The 21,184-nt window shown below is 37.8% G+C and overlaps 1 protein-coding gene across 1 annotated transcript; it reads right to left on the bottom strand.

The window, feature by feature from the left end:
* Window positions 1-8,391: 8,391 nt before the first annotated feature.
* Window positions 8,392-17,886, bottom strand: LOC114656682 (homeobox protein unc-30-like). The gene is made up of 3 exons (XM_028808316.2): window positions 17,479-17,886; window positions 10,073-10,254; window positions 8,392-9,634 (listed from the first exon to the last, which is right to left on the bottom strand). The coding sequence occupies exons 1-3, from the start codon at window positions 17,648-17,650 to the stop codon at window positions 8,795-8,797; spliced, it is 1,194 nt and encodes a 397-aa protein (XP_028664149.2). The 5' UTR covers window positions 17,651-17,886; the 3' UTR covers window positions 8,392-8,794.
* Between the last annotated feature and the right edge of the window lie 3,298 nt (window positions 17,887-21,184).

Here is a 21,184-nt window from a genome sequence, read left to right as displayed (position 1 = left end):
AACGTGACTACGCGCATGAGTACGTTCAGAGTTGCCAGAGTTCCCGATTTGAGCGGGACTGTTCCAAGTCCAACAGACAAATCCCGAGTCCCGCATTCCATTTGAAAATCCCGAGTGAACAAAATTGTATGTAGAAAAAAATCAAACTTTTCAATTTTTATATTGAATATATAGTTAAAGTGGCCCTCTAAATTTTTGTAGATCACCGGGTCTACTATCTTTTAGAAATAAAATGTATAACTGTCAGCTGATCCTAAGTGTTTGAAGCGTGTGAATTCGTGTACGTCGTGTGCTCATGTAGTCGCGTGCTCTTCATGGCTGCTCTTCCTCGTGTGTAATTCGTTTTGAAGGTGAATGATACTCATTAAGACTTTCCGACTAACGAGGTAGTTAATAAGATTCTATTTACCTATGTCGTTTCGTATTATATGAAACAAAACATTTTACAAGTTATATCAAACATACCTGTACTTCTGTGACTTATTTGTTCTCTTTTATATATGTACTTATTTACCTACTGAATATGTTTAGATTATACCTGTTTATACATCTACTTAAATTCTAGATACAGTACATTTAAATAAAGTTATATATATGTTTGTCTTCCTTAGTTCCTTAACATATTATTTTTGGGAGCTCGAAATGGTGGCGGTCCCGATCTGTGATTTTGAACATCTGGCAACCCTCTGTCCGTTTAAAGAAGAACATGAAAAAAAATTAATTTCTGTAAAAAAGTGTTTCCGAGAACAAAAAACTGGTGTGTCAAACATATGGAGGGAGATGTTTTATTTTCCAAGGAGGACGCAAAAAACCTTAGAACAACGAAAATTTAAACCGGTTTACTTTATACAGCAAGATGTCCTTTAACGTTATAGGAACTCATTGATATTTTATAAATCTGTTATAATTAATACATGGGTAGTTACCTATTACCAGGTGGAGTTTGACATTTAGGCTTCGGATTTGGAGATTTTTAAGCAAACCACAAAAAAATTGCTTTTTTTTGAGTCACGATCATATTGACATCATATCACAAATCATGTAAAATAAATTGTTCGTAGTATTAAGTTACAATATGACCTAAATGTCACTCAAAATAACAAGTTTCAGACTTTGAAATTCTGAAAAATTCAGAGGTTCCGGTAAAGTTACTGAAATGATGAATAAAAAACTTTTTTTTATCTGGTAATTGTCCATCCGTCATCCAACCCGCTATATCCTAACTACAGGGTCACGGGGGTCTGCTGGAGCCAATCCCAGCCAACACAGGGCGCAAGACAGGAAACAAACCCCAGGCAGGGCGCCAACACACACCAAGCACACACTAGGCCCAATTTAGAAAAGCTAATGCACCTAACCTGCATGTCTTTATACTGTGGGAGGAAATCGGAGTACCCGGAGGGAACCCACGCAGACACGGGGAGAAAATGCATACTCCACGCAGGGAGGACCCGGGAAGCGGTTTCCTAACTGCGAGGCAGCAGCGATACCCACTGCGCCACCATGCTGCCATCTGGTAATTGGTACTTGTGGCAAAATAAATATGACGTCGAGTGATCAGGGACTGGGTTAGCTGTTTTGACAAACCTACAGTTTAGGTGGTTTGGTGATGCTAAATTTGCCTTTGATGTGTGTGTGTGCGTGCGTGCGTCCGTGCGTGTGTTTTCACCCTGTGATAGGTCATCGACCTGTACAGCTATTGTTTCTGCCTTGTACCCAAATTCCAGTGTCCCTGCTCTGGATAAGTGCGTTTAGAAAATTGATGGATTGATTAGTTGAAGCACTTTACACTTTACATCTTTATTAACTTAGTCAAAGCGAAATTTTCGTCTATTGAATATTTTGTCTGGATGGTTTATACAAAAGCCGCCCCGCCGTTTGCACAGACAGCACATTGAAACATAAGATTCGGACACAAGTGCGGTCATTTAAATAGCGGCTTGAGGAGCAGTCTGCCGACAAAAACAGCTGTATGGCATGTAAAAGAGTTAAATACTAAAAACAAAATATGCAACTTAAGGAAACCATTCTCAAGGTGAAATTGGTACATTAATACGTAATTTATGTAGATCAGAATGTTGATCGGATTGGTGACTTTCAAAATTGTTTAGGTACGGTGGATTTAATTATATTTGTTGATTATCAACATATTTACATTAGCTGTGGCAAAAAATAAAAAACAAACATTTGAGGTAACAAAACAACCCTTTATGGGAGATTTATTTTAGTAACAGTGCATCCGTTGCCTTAAACTCCGCCTGTGACTGTTAAGGAATTAGGTAAATAAAGGTTCTTTCTGGAACCAAAAATGGTTTCTCTGTGGCAGCGCTCTGAAAACACTGGTATCTTTATTTTTAAGAATGATGTTGTTTAAAGTACACAAGTAATGAAGTGCCTTAATATATAAGTGTCTTTGCTGTACATGTTTGAGTAATGTAAATATGTTTGTGTACAGTTTAGTAAAACTTTGTTACACCCAGTCCCCACTCCCCACTGCTTCACCCCGCTGTCTCCTATTCTTTCAGGGAGAATCAGGACTTTATTGTATACTGAATTATTTATTCATCCTACCATATTCTGCTTTGTATCACAGAACCTGGGAAGTAAGACATAAGAATAACCTGTATGACAAGAACTTGGAGGATACACTAAGTCTCGAAATTGTCAGTAAGACACTATGACTGAGTAGACTCCTCACAGCAGATTTAATGTAAACATTAGGGAAACCCGTTCAGGATACAAAATGCTTATGTTTATATTATCAGTGCTGTCTGCTCCATACATTCAGGAGGATGCTGTTGTGCAGTTGTGTCACATTTTGTATCAATATTACTTTCATTTTTTATAGGGAATTTCAGGGACCTATAGCCAAGTAAAAGTATACCAAAAGTACAAGGAATATATCAGGTGAGTTCCTATACCAAGTTATATGATTCCACCCTCTATGGAAAATATGTAAGAATGTGGCAACGTCTTGAAAGGTTCATTGCCCTCTTTACTAAGTCACATTATTTTGTGTTTATATAATTTTATACTGGGTGGCGCAGTGGGTAGCGCTGCTGCCTCGCAGTTAGGAGACCCGGGTTCACTTCCCGGGTCCTCCCCTTCGTGGAGTTTGCATGTTCTCCTCGTGTCTGCGTGGGTTTCCTCCCACAGTCCAAAGACATGACAGGTTAGGTGCATTGGTGATTCTAAAATTGTCCCTAGTGTGTGCTTTGCATGTGCCTTGCGGTAGGCTGGCACACTGCCCGGGGTTTGTTTCCTGCCTTGCGCCCTGTGTTGGCTGGGATTGGCTCCAGCAGACCCCCGTGACCCTATAGTTAGGATATAGCAGGATGGATGGATGGATAATTTTATACTATTATGTAGGCAAAAAAGCAAATTTCTCCATACAGACCTTTTCAGCATTACATCTCTCACATCACTGTTTTTTGCAGCATTTGTGATTTCCTTCAAGGACTCGTTTCAAATGTTAAAGTCTTGTAAAAGTCATAAAACCATGATAAAACAGAAATGTTCCCAGTTGTAAGAAATTATTGTTTACTTTGCTTTCACTATATTAATTTTTAAATTTTAATTTATTTATTGCTATAACAGAATAATCAGACACACTGCTACCTGAAAAAGAGTACTGTAGTCCAATCTTAAATACAATCGATGTGATATATGAAAGAAAAAATTAAGATACATTCATCACAATCAACACTTGCAACATACCCTTAGCCAGTGCAGAGAGCTATTTGATAACTCAAAGCCCATCATATTATAGTTCCTCATATTTATTAAAACAGCAGAAGTTAAACAGAAACGTAGGCAGGAGCCCAACAGACTAATTTTAGAATAACATTGATAAATTCCTGCCAAGTTCTGAAAAAAAAAACTCTGCACTGTTCCACGCAAAGAAAATACGAATATGTTTTTCTCATTTTAGATAATCGAACAGTTCAGTTTCCCACAGAGATATGGATCTTTATTGACATGGTGGGAAAATACTTAGAGACCTGTGTTCAATTTCTAGCCAAAATGCTGTGTGTATGGATTTAGACATTCTCTTGGTGTCAGTGCAAGTTTTCCTATTGCCAACATATATGGTAAATGAATTAGTCAGTCAGTCATTATCCAACCCGCTATATCCTAACACAGGGTCACAGGGGTGTGCTGGAGGCAGTCCCAGCCAACACAGGGTGCAAGGCAGGAACAAATCCCCGGCAGGGCACTAGCCCACCGCAGGGCACATGCACACACACACTAAGCACAATTTAGAATCGCCAATGCACCTAACCTGCATGTCTTTGGACTGTGAGAGGGAACCAGACCCGAAGGAAACCCACGCAGACACGGGGAGAACATGCAAACTCTACACAGGGAGGACCCAGGAAGCGAACCCAGGTCTCCTTACTGCGAGGCAGCAGCGCTACCACTGCGCCACCGTGCCACCCAGTAAATTAATTAGTAGCTCTAATTTGGCTTATAATAAGTGTGTGTGATTCCAGGATGGACTCCACTTCCCCATACTAGAAAAAGCATGTGTCAAGATGAGTGCAATGATGAGTGTGTTCTGCGCTATTTATATAATTTCAGAAAAAATCTTCCTGTCTAGTTAGCCAAATTCACAGTAACATCCCTGCAGCCTATCAGGGAACCTTCATGAGCTCCTGAGTCTATTAGGGATACAGTGGGTTCACAAACTATTCAGACCCCTTCACACACTTTGATGTGTTGCATATTTAAATTTAAATGGACAAATCCCCTATTTTTACACATGAGCCTACACTTAATAACCCAAAACGACAAAGAGAAAACATTTTCAGAAAGTTCTGCTAATTTATTTCAAATCAAAAAATTAAATCTCTCATTCATAGAAATATCCAGACCCCTTGCTGTGGCACTCCAAATTGTGGTCAGGTGCATCCTACTTTGCTTTAATTATATCCTGAGATGTGTCTAGAACTTGTTTGGAGTCCACCTGTACAAATTTAATTGATTGGACATTGTTAACAAAGATACATACCTGTATATATAATGTCCAACAATTTACACTGCATGTCAGGATAATAATCAAGCCATGAAGACCTCCATGATAAAATTGTGATGAGGCATAGATCAGTGCAAGGATGTAAAACCACTTCTAAAGCTTTGAGTTTTCTGATGTACACAGTGCCCTAAATAATTGTGGAATGGGTGAAGTTTGCAATCATTGGGACACTTCCTAGAGTTGGCCATCTGCTCAAACTGAGTAACTGGACAAGAAGGGCCTTGGTCAAGGAGGTGACCAAGGAAACAATGGTCACTCTAACAGAGCTTCAAAAGTGCTCTGCTGAGATAGGAGAACCTGTCAGAAGGACATCCAGCTCAGCAGAACTCCATTGACTAGGTGTTTACGGTAGAGTGGCTAGACAGAAGCCAGTCTTAAGTAAAAGGCATACGACAATCCACTTAAACTCTGAGAGTGTTAGTATAAAGATTCTCTGATCTGATGAGACAAAAATTGAACTCTTTGAGCAGACCTCCAACCACTGTGCCAGGTGAAGACATGGCACTGCTCATCACTTGCTTAATGTCATCTCTGTGATGAAGCATGGTGGTAGCAGCATCTTGTTATGGGAGTGCTTTTTTAATGCCAGAGGCAGGGAGCTTGGTTAGAATGCAGGAAGCCAAATACAGAGAGGTCCTCGAAGAACACCTGCTCCAGAGTTTCACATGACCTCAGACTGGAGTAATGGTTTACCTTTCATCACAACAATGACTTGAAGTGTACTAAAAAGACAGGGTGGCTTTGGAACAAGTTACTGACTGTCTCTGAGTGGCCCAGCCAAAGCCTAGACTGGAAACCCCATAGAAAGTCTGTGTAGAAGGCTGATGATGTCAGATTATAGATGCCTCCCATTCAATCTAAAACAGCTACCAGGAAGAATGGAATAAAGTCTCTATTGAGAATTACCCAGGAATACTGAGCTGTAATTACTACCAAAGGGGCTTCTACAATATACTGAATTAAGGATATGAATGCTTGTATGAATCAGGGATTTCAGTTTTTGACTAAACTGAAACGGTCTAAATATTTTCTTAATCCACTGTATTTTGAATTTCAAATAGAGTGCAGTCACCAAGAACCAATCTGGGTCAGGGGATTTCTTTTTTTATAATCAACCGTTCAGTGCAATATATTATGTAATTTGTATCAGGTGGTACTGCTGCAAATTAATGGATGTCTTTGATGTTCAGACTTACATTGAGGATTACCACTTTCTGTTTTTTTCTTATATATAAAAATATATGTTATATTTGCTAATATGGCTCATTAGCTCCAAGGTCTGATGATTCATCTCAGACACACAAGTTTCCTTGACCCATGGCAGTAATCTGTTCAGGTAGGTCATCTTCACATTTGAAAGCATCTGTCAAATTATTTTGCAAACTGCCCAGGAGCACAGAGTTCCAGGTAGGAACTTGTCCCATAAGCAGCAGCATATTGCAGAGCAAATTCATCAGAGAAGTTAAAAATGTGCTATGTTAATTCAAGATGGAGCTTCAGGCATATTCATAATTTATGCCAATGTGTATGATTTTAATTCTTCAGAGCACTACAAATAAATATGTAGTCAACAATAAAACACAAACTGCAGCTGTTAGGAGAAGGAATGACTGACACTGGTCTTTGCTCTCCAGGCACTCAGGATTCTCTCCAACACACAGAGTGCCTTATATCTATGCTGACATTGTATAAGGCTTAACTGGGATCTTGAAAATTACAAAAGATATTTAAAGAGAGAAACAATTGCGGATTCTATTGCAAATTAAACTGTTTCATTGTTTATCAAAAATACTAATGTCTACTGAAAGATCAAAAGATATTTGTAAAAAAAAAATTAAGAGCTTAAGAAGCGAAGAGACCATTGAATCCATCAAGATCATTTGGTTAGGTAACATATAAGTTGTCCCAATATCTCATCCAGATACTTTTTAAACATTGTCAGGGTTTTCACTTTTGCTATGTACTTTGATAATGTGTTTCAGATTTCCCTAACCTATTGTGTGAAAAAGAGTCCCCGGGCTTGAATGCACTTCTCATAAATTTCCATCCCTATCCTAAAATTTGCGATTTTAAAATTGATTGAAAACATTCTGATGGATCAATTTTTATCAGTACCTTTCAGAATTTTGTACACCTTGATTATGTCCTTAGGCAGTGTTCTCTGCTGAGGACCTGAACTTTGATTGCCCATAGACTTGAGATGTGCAGTACTTGAGTGCTCTTTCCTGCAGAGACACATGCTTACTTTTCTATAGCACGGCGATCACTCACTAGAACCTTGCAGTTTCAGCATAGCATTCCCTTATTTACAATCACATATTGTACAGCAAACCCCAATATTTTACATGCATTTTAATTACTTCTTCACTTTATCCATAGGATGAGAATGTTGTCTTCTGTAAATCATTTTCATAGGTTGCTTTCTGTATGCCAGTGTCATTGATCTTGCATTTTCAACTGATGTTGTTTTTTCTATGCACTTTATACTTTTTAATGTTGATTTGCATTTTCTAAATGTTTATGTAGTTTCTAAGGACGTATGGCCTTACTGAACTATTTCAACAACCTTCTCATTATTTGTTATGTGACTAGTTTTGCTATATGTTTACTATTACAGAGTGTTCAGGTGTGCATAGAATCTGTTTTCATTGTATATCATAAACCTCAGGACCACAGGGTGTTATAAAATGAAGAGAACAGGCTAGAGCGATCAGTTGGCCTTGGTTAGGTAGATGTTACCTTTTCCAAATGATTCCGAGTCCCACAGAAGTTACTTATATCCAGAATCTTTGTCTACCAAAATTTGGCTTCACTTGCTTGTTGTTAACTGGCTTGATCTGAGCTGACTTTATGTTGTCTACTTCCCAGTGTGGGGAGCAATAATAATGGTGCCTTTACATATATACAGGGGTGGGCAAAAGTAGGTTTACCGTTGTTTGATTGGAAAAAGATATGTATGTTATGATTATTACAATAGCTTTATTAATTTTGTAAATTCAGAAGAATGTCACAACAGGACAGTGCAGTTAGGTACAATCTTGTAAGTGCTCAAATTGCTCATACTCAGAACTGTAAACCGACTTTTGCCCCCCAAGTAGTAAAAGGTCTTTGGAACTTTTTCTAAATCCATGCATATGCTTTAAGCCTACCTTCTGAGAAGAATATAAGAAGCAAATAAGTTGAATGTAATCTCTGCAGAACTACATGCAATAACCTCAAAACTGACCTCCCAAACCAGAATATGCATGTACACACTTAACCCTTTACAGACACACATTTCACATTATATTTAAGATTCATATAGATCATCATCTTCAAAGTCCCATTTCATTCTTGTTTCAGGGAAATGAGAGGACTATTTACATAAGTAACAATCATTTATTTTCTCTGCTAGCATAATCCAAACATTAAATAAAATAAATAATGAACAAGGAATTTTAGTACTTACAAGTATAATGTTTAACTTTTTAACAAATTAAATGGTTAATGGAAACATTTAACAAGTTCTCCATCTCCAAAATAGCTTATTACACACAAATTCATTTTCTTTGATCTTTCATAAATAAAGTTTCAAGTATTCTGTACTTCTGTTGCAATATTACAGCACAAGATATCTGTTTTTATTCTGTAAAATAGGGTGAAGAATTCAGGAGAGCATCAATGTCAATCCTTTTAGGCAAAGCTGTCCCGTGGTTTATATATTACATTGAAATACTGTCCTGGAGGAGCAAGAAAAGGAACAATTATCAATATCAGCCTCTAAAAATCATAATCATTCAGAGAGAAGTCAGTACAGATGTCAAAGAAATAATTGGTTGGGTAGCTCAAGAGGTCATCCTGCTCCTGGTCGCTCCAGAATATTAGATGCTGTAGTTGCTCAGATGCAGTCTGGTCAGCTGTGCAGGAGCTTCCAGGTGGGCTGCTCAATGAAGGGCTCTCTGATTGTCTGGTGAGTGCATAGTTCCCACACTGGTCTAGCTGGGTTGGGCTAATCAGTGGATAACATTGACCAAAGCCCTCTGGAAGTATGGCCTTATCATAGCTTCTGTGTCTGAATTTAGCATAATGATCTGGGGAGCTGTAATATCCATCACTCCCAAACTGTCCAGTCTTAACATTGCTCTCCAATCGTGGACTCTGAGTACAGCTTACTGACTGAGTGTTGTACATAAACCTTGAGCAATGGCAGTTCTGTGTGTTGTTCTCAATATGGTAGCATGAAGTATTATTTTTCAGACTTCCACATTGAATATAGTTTTCCAGCTGATGGGTCTGAAAATTAGTGACAGATTGCCTCTTCTCAGCATAAATCCACGAACGAGTGTTTTGTGCATAATTCTTGTTTCGTTGTAGCACTGGAGTATTGCATTCTTCAACCCAGGATCCCAGGATGTGATGGCTATTAGTACTTTTGAAATATGATGTGGTTTGTTCCTGTGTTTTGGCTAAGTTCTCCTGTGGCCACATGGAGTTAGAAACTGTACTACCACCAGGAAGAACATCAGACATTGTGTCTGACAGGGATGCTGGATTGTGAAACTTAGCAGCCACGTGCTTTTTACTTTTAAAGTACTTAGAACGCCTATTTTGGAACCAGATCTGTTCAAGAGAAAAGAGAAATATTATACATTAACACAAATATTAAAATATTAACACAGCTTTTAAAACAGTCATACACAATTTGCCAAAGACCTTACGTATTTTAACTCACATTTTGCATATGTTAGGTTCAGTTATAATGAGTGCGGGTGTCTGCGTGATTGTGCCTGGCGGTGGACTAACATCCTGTCCATGTCTGGTACCTGCTGCCCCAAAGCTATCCAGATGGACACCAGGCCTTGCAAGCTTTAACTAGATTAAATGGATCCTAAAATAGACATGATAAAAACAACATTTAATTTGCTACTGTGGGTTTTTCTTACTTATAATCTTTAATGCACTTGTTTTAATCAGGTAGCATTTTTCCAATTTTTTTTTTCCTCTACTGTGTGAATGACAGCATCAGACCCCAAGAAATTATATTATTTAGAGATTCACCTGTATCCTAGACTCTGGGAGACCTGTAATTATGGCCAGTTCCTCTTTGGCCCTGATATCAGGATATGCATTTACAGTAAAAGCCTTCTCCAGTAGGGACAGTTGTTCTTTACTGAATACTGTGCGCTTCCTCCTGAGTGGGCCATGGCGCAGTTTCTCAGCCTTCAGCTTTCTCTGTTGACCTATGGATTTAATTTTACAAGTTTTCATTATTTTAATATAGATTCATAATCATTTTGTCACATTACACTTGATTATAGTGGTTAGCACTGCTGGCTGATGGCTCTGTGTAGAGTTTGCATGTACTTTCCATGTCTGTCTGTTTCTTACTCAGAGTAATCCGGTTTTCCTCCCACATTCCCAAATTCATGCAGATGTGGTTCATTGACAATTCCAAATTGACCCTGTGTGAGTGTTAGTGTGTCGGAGCGGACTGGTCTTCTCTAGGCTTGGTTCTTGCCTTGAACATAGTGCTGCTAGAGTAGTCCACAACATTCCATGACCTCAAATAAAATGAACCAGGTTTGGTAATGTATGTATACATATTTTAATCCACTATTATTATTTGGTCACATATAAAATTATCAACACTAGGAAAAAAACTCAAAAACAAAATAATTGAATGCAGTATTCCCACATCTGTGGTCTCTTTTTCCAGATATTATTGTGACCTCTTGGCAAGTATCATTCAGCTTTATTTCTATGTCAAATTTCAGACCCATTCCAAAGACCCCTTTTCTATACAATGATACTCTCCTTCTACTTTTGTCACCAGTTATTTTCTGCCTCTATCCCCTTCTTTCCTTTTTGGCAGATTTCTATGGGTAAGTGAACTTCCATTTTTCAAACCCTCTTAATTACAATTCAGAGCTGTAGCCTGTTCTGGCAACAATGGGAGTAGAACAGGAACCCACCCCAAATGGGACGCTACTCTCTCTCTCTGTCTCTCTCACTCACACACACACACTTATTCACCCACATAGTGTCAGTTAAAAGCTACCAACTGACCTCTATTTAATCTTTAGTATTTTACAGTTCAGTCCATAGTAAAATGTTAACTGGTGTTCAAAGCACTCTGTGATTTTTCTCACTTCAGAAGATGCTATATAAAATAAATTGATTTATTAATTGAAAACCAAATCTAAACAATATTAAAAATATTGGTTAAATGACCTAGCCATCCATTGTCTGACCACTCGCTTACCCCAATTGAGTCAAAAAGGCATTGAGAGTATTTTAGCAGCATGGGACAAAACCAACCTTGGTTGCTGATCCCATCATTCCATCACAGAGTCTACAGGATCTAACCACACTTAACTGTGAAGCGCCATGTGGTAAGACACCAGAATACCCTCATGTAGATAAGTAGTCTATATGGTGAAATTCAAACCCAGGGCCATGGTGCTACAGGGAAATTCTTGCCATGGTGCCAATGCGCATGTGACATTTTGCTAATTCATTCATTTTCCAAATCTACTTATTCCCATATGGGGTTATGTATTGTACTTCTGTCAGAATTGCCCCTTGAAACTGAAACAATATACATTTAAACCTATCCTGCATAAATGTGGGATGTGAGAGGTACTTGGAATAAACTCTACACAAACCATCCACTGGCTGGGATTTGAACCCAACATTCTGGGCGTGATTTAAAATAATTGAAATCACATTGCATTATCATAACCCATAACGCTGTAACAGTAAGAAGTTTCTATTGCAGTACAGTGTCTAAAATTTAGTTAGTCAACATACCACATGAGATAAAATGCATTATTCAAGCCCACTGGTGCCTGCCCAGAGATGGCTCCAGTATTGTGTCCCATCCTACCGGGATAGACTCCAGCTTCAGCAACCCTATAAAAACAAAACAGTTTCAAGAAATGCATGCATGAGTGAGTATTTGATGTGAATCTACAGAGCAATTTATATTGTAAGTGCAATAAAGGGGAGTTAGTGAGGTTCTGTGCCAGTGTGTATCTGCAAATGAAAAAACAGTAATGGTTGAAAAGAAAATTAGGAAAGAAACTTGCTTTTTCTTCAAAATCATTAAAGTCTATTATTGGGTTCATTATGTAATGTAATATCAATGAAAAGCTGCTAATAATTCAAATGTAAGGAATTATATTTAGTGTATATACAACAATTTCAACATATTTAAAAAAATAAATTAATGGTACAGTACATGGATTTTTGTTAATAAACACCTGCACACAAGATACATGATCTGCAAAATAAACATCCATCTATCTTTAAACTTACGTTAGTCACGGTGGCCAGAGTCTACCCATTACAGTAGGCTCAAGGATGGAGTCAACCCTGGATAGTTTGCAAGTCTATTGCAGGGCCACCTCACTCACAAAATATAATTTATTCAAACCTTCTGGAATTGGGAAGCAGAAGGAAAAGAGGAGTGCCCAGACAACGCATTTAGACACGGTGTGAATTTGCAAGTCTCTACACTGATAAAAATTATTTTTGGGGTGGTAAAAATAATATATATTAAATGAGTAAAATTTACTTTGAGTAATTTACTTTTAATGTGAAATATGCAGTTTTGGGTTAAATTCACACCGTTACCCATTTTTTAACAGTATAAAATGCAGTTCATAAGATCATATTAAATTTTATTTAAAATAATTCATACAATGTAGTAGAATAATTGAAGTAAAAACTTAATTAAAAAAATCTAGTTACAGTTACTCAAATATATAACGCTTGCTTGCTCATGCGCCTTAGTTGCAGTAGAACTTGGAGGATGCAGGAGGACGTGTTAATGAAACTTCTAGAATACAGTGGATTTTTCTAAATGAAGTTGCATTCAGCAATTCAAATTAAAGGCAAGAAAGGTAACCCTAATTTTTATATAAATGCATCGACGATTTGGAATTGTGTGTTAACGTGTACCATGGCAGGGTGGCGGTGATTTGTAGCTAAACATACTCATGAAATTGCGGTAGATGATATTGATTTACTCAGATTATTGATAAGTAGGGCAATCGATTTAGAACATGTCAATACTGTAAGGCAAAATGGAAACAGGTGAATTGTGTAATATTAAAGCGACTGTTTGCAAACTGTGTTAGTAAGGTTTGGGTTGACAAAAAAAAAAAAGTGACTTTTTTAGAGCAGTACATTGCTCACATAGTACAGCCATGGCCAGAAGTTTTGAGAAAGACAAAAGTATTGGTTTTCACAAATTTTGCTGCTTCTCATGATGTGGAAATGATTCCTCAAGAAGCAAATAAAGCTTATCAAGTTGATGGTACACTGTTCCAAAATGCAAGTGTTAAATCAGATATTAAGCAAGCTCTTGCAGAAGCAATATTCTGCTACACAGCCTATCCCACAAGTCTTCAAATAATGCAGGTTGTAGAGGCTCTTATCAACAAATTCCCATATTTGAAGGAGCCTGGGTCCATTTCAGGAATCTATGGCTGGCAGCAAAGCCTGAAATATAAGATGCACAATTACCGTGCAAAATTGAAAAATCGAAAAGTATCCTGCCCTGAGATTGAGGTTAACTCCTTATAATGGAAGCATCCAAGTGAACAGACCCCTGCAAAGAATATCAAGAAACCAAAAAAGGCAGAGTTAAACTATCTCCCTCCACATCCAGTAGGGGAAAATCAAGAAAGTCTAGAAAAGGAGAGACTTGACTTGCTTTGTGAAGCCAAGAAGAAAAACAATGAAAAGGTCATTGCAGAAAAAATGGTCAAGACCTTCTCAAGTCGTAGACTTGAAGTGGTTGGTTCCAGCCCTGCTGTCCATGATTTTAAGGAGAGATGGCCTGCTTTATTCACTGAGGCTCAGGTATAAAATGTTCAATCCAGTCATTTTCATCCATCTATCCATCCATTATCCATTATCCAACCCACTATATCCTAACTATAGGGTCACGGGGGTCTGCTGGAACCAATCCCAGCCAACACAGGGTGCAAGGCAGGAAACAAACCCCGGCAGGGCGCCAGCTCACCGCAGGGTGTGCACACACACACACTCACATACACACACACCAAGTACACACTAGGGACAATTTAGTATCGCCAATGCACCTAACCTGCATGTCTTTGGACTGTGGGAGGAAACTGGAGTACCCGGAGGAAACCCACACAGACACGGGGAGAACTTTCAAACTCCACGCTGGGAGGACCTGGGAAGTGAACCCAGTTCTCTTTACTGCGAGGCAGCAGCGCTACCCACTGCGCCACCATGCCGCCCGTCATTTTCATGGCACAGGTTACATATAAAATAAAAAGTCCTGCAGTGATTTTTATGAAATTTTGAAGGAGTGGTACAACAAGGGTCAAGGTCACATTTGGCAAATGCACATTAGGGTCCAATTGTGAGTATGGATTGATCCAGTACTGGACCACATATTGTACCTGCATAAAAACACACTACAAACACACACCCTAACCACAGAGATGGACTAGACTGCATCTGATCTGACCTATATTCTTTGTAACACACACACACATGCACTACGAATACTGAGATAAAATATGCATCTGAATCCCCACTCACATATTCACATCTGAATTCTCAGCACTTTATCTACAAGTGAAGAATGGATAGTATATTCAGGGCTCTTGGTGGATATATGGTTTCTTCTTAGTGCTGTCTAGTTCTTTATGACCTTTTTAGAATTTGTGACTGTACCATTGTGAATGTTCTCCTGTTCTTATAAAATTCCTTTACTTACTCATTAGGTCAAGGAGGAATTCAGAAGAAATACAACTGTTTGCCTGGAGCAGATGTTTAGGTGCAGACTCGATACATATACACCACATCTTTTTGAACTCATGAGAGCCAAGGGAGGAGTGGCTGGAACTAAAATAAGACCAATCCTGGATATTTTGAATGAGGTATAGATTAATGTAATTAATTTGGTATGTTCTTTACTTGGTGTAACAATATTATAGTAGTATTCAAACCTGCAATCAATTCCATCATTTTGCTGAATAACAAGAACTACAATAAATATTTGTAAATTTAAGAAAATTTATATCTACTATGAGTTAACACATTCTACACTAAAAAAATGAGGGTGGAAGAGTTATGCCATTTGCGTAATTTTGGAAAAAGGCACTGGGCATTTTGTTCTAGCATAGAAGGTACTGGTTGCTATGGTGTGCCTGTCCAATTATGATGGTTTTTGAAGGATACACAGTCTGAATATCTTTAAAAGCTGTGAAAGACAGATTTAAACTAACCAATTGGTCAAAACCACTCCCAAACAGGGTGTAAAGCTGTTATTGCAACAAAGGGTTGCTCTACAAAAATACTGGAAGTGCATCAAGTCAATATTTATAAAAAATGCATTGCATATTTACATATTTATAAAAATTCTGTTCATGAGAATATATTCTGAACCAAAACACTGACTTTTCCAAGACTGCCAGGTATGGCCTTTAATTTAGTCTACTGAAGGAATTTGCACGGTTGTACAGTAAAAGCTTAGGAGTATAATTATGTACTGCATATAGAATTGACAAAAAAATAAACATAACACATCATTATATTTGTATTAATCTGTCACTTTTTTTTTTTTTTAACAAGGAGGATAATCAAGATGGAAACACTGAGCATCTCTTAAAGATCCTTGTCGTCCATAGTGCCACTGAGGAGGACCCAGTGGATTTTGCCATTATTATTAAGGGCTGTAATGTGCTGACTAACTGTGGTAGCAGAGCCAAGGCTTGCATCCTATTAATGGGGTTTATTTATGCTTTAAATTTAGTCTATCCAGAAAAGCTAAAGTACACGTTTGAGTCTTTCCAAAAGATTTTCCCTGAGATTGATGGGATAAAGCTGCTCAGAAAAGTTCAGACACTAAAAAACATATTGTTGGCTTGAATGTAACTACTCAAGTTAATAATGAATAATAGGTTCTTGTTACACTTTGTTAAAACATCATTGTGTCCTGAAATATTAAAACACTAGGAGAACTTTAGTTTTTAAAACAAAAGCCTACCTCACTTCTAATTTCCATCCATCCATCCATTTTCCAACCGCTGAATCCGAACACAGGGTCACGGGGGTCTGCTGGAGCCAATCCCAGCCAACACACGGGCACAAGGCAGGAACCAATCCCGGGCAGGGTGCCAACCCACCGCAGGACACACACAAACACACCCACACACAAGCACACACTAGGGCCAATTTAGAATCCACCAATCCACCTAACCTGCATGTCTTTGGACTGTGGGAGGAAACCGGAGCCCCCGGAGGAAACCCACGCAGACATGGGGAGAACAGGCAAACTCCACGCAGGGAGGACCCGGGAAGCGAACCCGGGTCCCCAGGTCTCCCAACTGCGAGGCAGCAGCGCTACCCACTGCGCCACCGTGCCGCCCACTTCTAATTTGTAAATATATATTTTGTTTTTTGTAATATTTGTCTGTTCTGAAAATCAAAGTTGTATTGCTGTTGAATGATAAAGGTAGTAGTTATTATGACAATTTACTTTTTTGTGTATATTGATCATTTTTCATGTGCCACAGGTAAAGCTCTACACATTTACAGTTTTATGGTCAGTGGTTTCATACTAGAGTGACAGAAGTGTACATCGTGGTTTGAATTTGACTTTTTTAAAAATTGTTTTATTTGAATTTTTGAATTAGTGTCAGGGCTGACAAGTACAGTAACAGAACTGCTAAATTAATATTCTGATGCTGATATTAAAATTTCAACAATGTAAAAAATAGTTGTTTACTTTCAAATGTAATGAAGATCTCAAAAAAATATTTTATTCAGAACACTTGTTTTTCAGTAAAAACAAAAAGTGCATCATTCATTTTGTAGTCTCAGTGATTTTAATCTTAAAGCATGAAGACAGAAAAATTAGGTACAAAATACTAACAATTATTAGTCGGTTACCTACTTTTTAAAAGTAATTTTGAACTTAGTAAGAAGGTAGATTATGCTTAGAAATATTAGGTAGACTTCACTTGACTGAATTTATGTATATTTTTGCTACATTTAGGTAAACTCACTACAAAAAATGGGTTAAATTTACTCAAGAAAAATGAGTGCACATTGCTGCCTCAGTTTTATTGAGTAAATTTTATACCCTGCTTTTTACAGTATAGAGCAGTGTGGCCGCAGCCCTAAATACTAAAGAAGTTTAGCCTACTCAGTGTTTCAGACTATGTATTCGTTTTTGCAGTTTAAAAAAATAAATTTCCTTCTGATCTGAACAACTGAACAGTTTATATAGTTAACATTTTTCACAGTCGATGTTTTACTTCCTGAAGCCAGTTGTTCACATTTCAATTTTGCAGAGAATAGCAGGTGCCAACTTTAGACAGAACAATAGTCTATCACGGGTTGTTTCCTTACTACTACAAAACATGACCTTACTTACTTATGTATACAGTATATAAAGTTTTCGAATATCACCATACCTGAATGCGGCTGTCCGGTTTGCGCTTCCCACTTTCTTTCAGCGTTAAAGCACACAGAATTCCACTGAAAGGCCATCGCGTGCTTGTAAAGTCCTTTGTCGCTTTTGCTTTTTCTCCAAATGTAACTTTGACTTGGACCTTTATAGTGATAGTTAACCTCCAATGAGCGCATCCCCCTTGTTCATTGCAGCGCAGTTTAGGTGCTAAACGTCCATTGAGCTCTTTGAAGTGCTTACTGTTCTCACCAACGTTTTAATAACGAAGTGCACCTTGATTGCTAATGTCAGTAATGTCTAATCCATTCTGAGGCGTTTTAACACAAATCATCAATCATTCCTGCATTTCAAACGCAGTGGGTGAGTTAGAGGAGGTCAAAGGCGGGCCATTTTAGGCTCAGCTGTGTTTCTGACTCACCTTAATGTGACAAGTCGAGCACTTTGCAAGTCATGACATAAGCCCTGACGTCTTGATGATTGACTATGCGGACTGAACACCATTTGCGTCTGGCCCCTCTCACTTCACAAGACAAAGAGAAGACTCAGACATATAGTTATCACAATCCCCGAATCGCCGAAGATGTGGACTGCAGTATCACCACGTCACCTTTAATAAAACGATAGAATTTAACAACTTCGATAAATTCTGCACTTGTATACATACACTGCGGTTTTTGTGCTTCAAAGGGACACGTTCGTCCTACTAAATCAACGCCATTAACACAGATTAAGACTTCAAACGGATACTTATGAGGACAAAGTGGTATCTAATGGACACTTAGCGAGTCGAAGTGCAAAGTATACACTTCGGCGGTGAACAAGAACAAACGCCAACTGTTCACAGAAAAAGATCAACACGATGTACTGGTAAGAAAATCAACGAGAAACGTGCATAAAGAAATTTAGCGAATTCTGGAAAATTTAAAAACGGGTTCTGGTATTCATTTATTCGCTCTTTCATTTTTTAACCTGCGTATGTGGTAAAAGGCTGCAGGGAACAGTGCCAGTCTTGGACAGGACGCCAGTCCATTGTAGGGCACTATTGTACCCTCATTCACTTATGCCATGCCAATATAGGACTGCATATTTGCATGAGCTTAATATTTTTTCAAAAACAGTATCGTTTAATGACGTTATTACTATTAATATTTGCAGCGGTTGTTGTTACTTGCTTTAATAAAAAAGTTATTTCACATTATTTTTAGTTAAAGTTCTTGAAAGAAATTTTTGTTTTGTCTTAGAAGAAAAGACTTGTGAAAAGTAAAACCTGCAGAGGGGCAGCTCGACCACCGGGTTCTGAATATTAGCTAAAAGATACTTAAATACAATGTGCAAACACACAATTAATAGAGACAATAACAGTGGCAGGGCAGGGAAATAAGCGCAGGTCCGCACGGTTCTGAAGCAGCAGAGCTAACCACTAAAGTATTAAATACTGCATGCAGTAAGAATGAAGTACAAGAGATTTAGAATGGAGTTGCATGGTTAGTGCTGCTGTGCCCAGCTGTTGTGTCAATGGATTTTCTTTGACGTGCTCTAGTTTTGATCCTCCATCCCCAAAGATGTGCAGCTACGTTTAGGTGGTGAATCCAGTTTGGTCCCAATATAGACGTGAGTGCTGCTGTGTGAAAGAGTATTCCCTCTGAATGCCTGGCACCCTCTCCAGGGCTGCCACTTGCCTTGCACCAAGTGCTGCTGGGATAGGCAGAACAAAGCATGAAACGGATTACGAGGATTTAATGTTATGATATGATGGGAAGTTTATGATGTTGTTTTATTTTTGAATTCATATTGTAGTGACATCTACTCTCTATATGTAAAATCCTAAGGCTAAAATTGCAACGATTTTATGTGACTTTTTTTGTCACGCTTTAAATCGGTCTTACTTTAAAACCTACATACTGTGTATATGTTTGGTATCACTCTTTTCAGAATTTATCGAACTTTAATGTGATGTTGTTAGATTTTCAGATTCTTATTCTGTTTTTAAATGTTAAACTAAAATATCAAGAAAGTCGTGGGTTTTAATATCAAGAAAGTCGTGTTTTTTAATTTCAATACGTCATTATCCATCCATTTTCCAACCCGCTATATTCCTAACTACAGGGTAACGGGGGTCTGCTGGAGCCAATCCCAGCCAACACAGGGCACAAGGCAGGAACCAATCCTGGGCAGGGTGCCAACCCACCGCAGATAAGTCATTATTATTTCAATAATTTATTTTAATAATTTAATTCAATAAATTACATTATTTTTGATCGAGTAAACTTTCTTTCACAGGAACAAACTATTAAAAAAAATTATCTATTCATAACACCAATGTTTGTATTTAGGAGATTTAGTTAGCTGAAGGTTGAGTGACGATGACCCATTACATACCACTTTAGTTTTCATGTGATTTTTTCTGTTATTTAAATGAGTCATTTGTTTAAAAAAGTTTGTTATCTATAAGAATGTGAGTTAAAACGAATGGATTGTTTATTTAGTCTCTCTATACTCATCAAGCATAGTGGACCGCAGTTTAATGGGAATACTCCAGTTGGTAAGAGAGTAAATATTTTATTCTCATTTCATGATTTTTACTCCGTTAAGTAATAATTATATTTTCTTTTACATATTTATAGAATTTCATGAGTTTGGTCACAAGTGGGTCGGCCTACCAGTCTGCAACTGGGGGTTGGGTGCCAAAGGCGCCAGGGGGGCTTGGCCCCCCTAGTTAATTATATAACACTATCAAGTTCTATTACAGAAAAAAGAGGCAGAAATTTGAATAATTTCAAATAATTTTAAAACCACATATTTTATTGATAATTCCTAACAGTGAAAGTGTTTAGAATGAAACAATAATGTTTAGTTGTTGTCAACAACTTAAGCTTACAGTATTACTTAAACTTGTAAAAGCACAATAATAAGAAATTGTTGGATAATAAAGCAGCACATACTCATGCCTGGATACACTGACGACATTCACCTAACCCAATGTAACTTTAGGATGTGGTAAGATAGCACATAAATGCTGGGATAAAGTGCAAACTCCATTAAATTAGGGACTAGACTGGAGATTAAACCAGGGTCCTCTAATCAATGGAGCAGCAGCACTAGCATCTACTACTTAGACAACCTCGCAATTTGTTTCAAACTACTGCCATTCAGAGGTTTGTTTTTTGGATTCTAGTACTGCATAGTGACTAGACTTTCAGATAAATTCCATTTCACTAGGATGTTGTAGAGATTTACCACAACAGCCTACAATTTACCTTTTTAGGACAATTTTAGAATATTACCTAATATTTTTCAGATTTGTTAATTGCCTTTCCTGAGAGGATTAGGCTATTGTGTTAACAAGAACACCTAAACTATTTCATGATATGTAGAATTTTCATTATTTGCACTTATCTAACACTAAACAGAGTGCTGGTATGCACTCCAGCAGGAAAAAACAAGGTTCTCTCCTTCTTGAGTCTAATATTTTTCATTTAATTCGCAGGTTATGTATTTTCAGCATTTTGAGTGCTGCCATATGAAGCGACAGTTTCTGCTTGCTCTAAGTTGTCTTGTCTGTACCATACTGTCTTCCTTTGAAGTTGCTGAAACATACATACATACATACATACATACATACATACATACATACATATACAGTATTCTCAGATCTGCATAATACAATTTAGGGTTGTACTGCACTGGAGCATATTCCAGCAGCACTAGGC

Source organism: Erpetoichthys calabaricus, chromosome 8, assembly GCF_900747795.2.
Source record: "Erpetoichthys calabaricus chromosome 8, fErpCal1.3, whole genome shotgun sequence".
In the NCBI taxonomy this organism is placed as follows: domain Eukaryota; kingdom Metazoa; phylum Chordata; class Cladistia; order Polypteriformes; family Polypteridae; genus Erpetoichthys; species Erpetoichthys calabaricus.
Note: the sequence above shows the minus strand (reverse complement) of the source record. Positions and strands in the feature narration are given on the sequence as shown.

Excerpts from the sequence above, each read along its gene's own strand:
- LOC114656682 (XM_028808316.2), bottom strand. The coding sequence starts at position 17,650 with ATGCGCTCATTGGAGGTTAACTATCACTATAAAGGTCCAAGTCAAAGT. Across the intron at positions 10,255-17,478 it reads AACCGGACAGCCGCATTCAG|GTCAACAGAGAAAGCTGAAG; the intron begins GTATGGTGATAT and ends TTAAATCCATAG. Across the intron at positions 9,635-10,072 it reads TCCCAGAGTCTAGGATACAG|ATCTGGTTCCAAAATAGGCG; the intron begins GTGAATCTCTAA and ends TCTCTTGAACAG.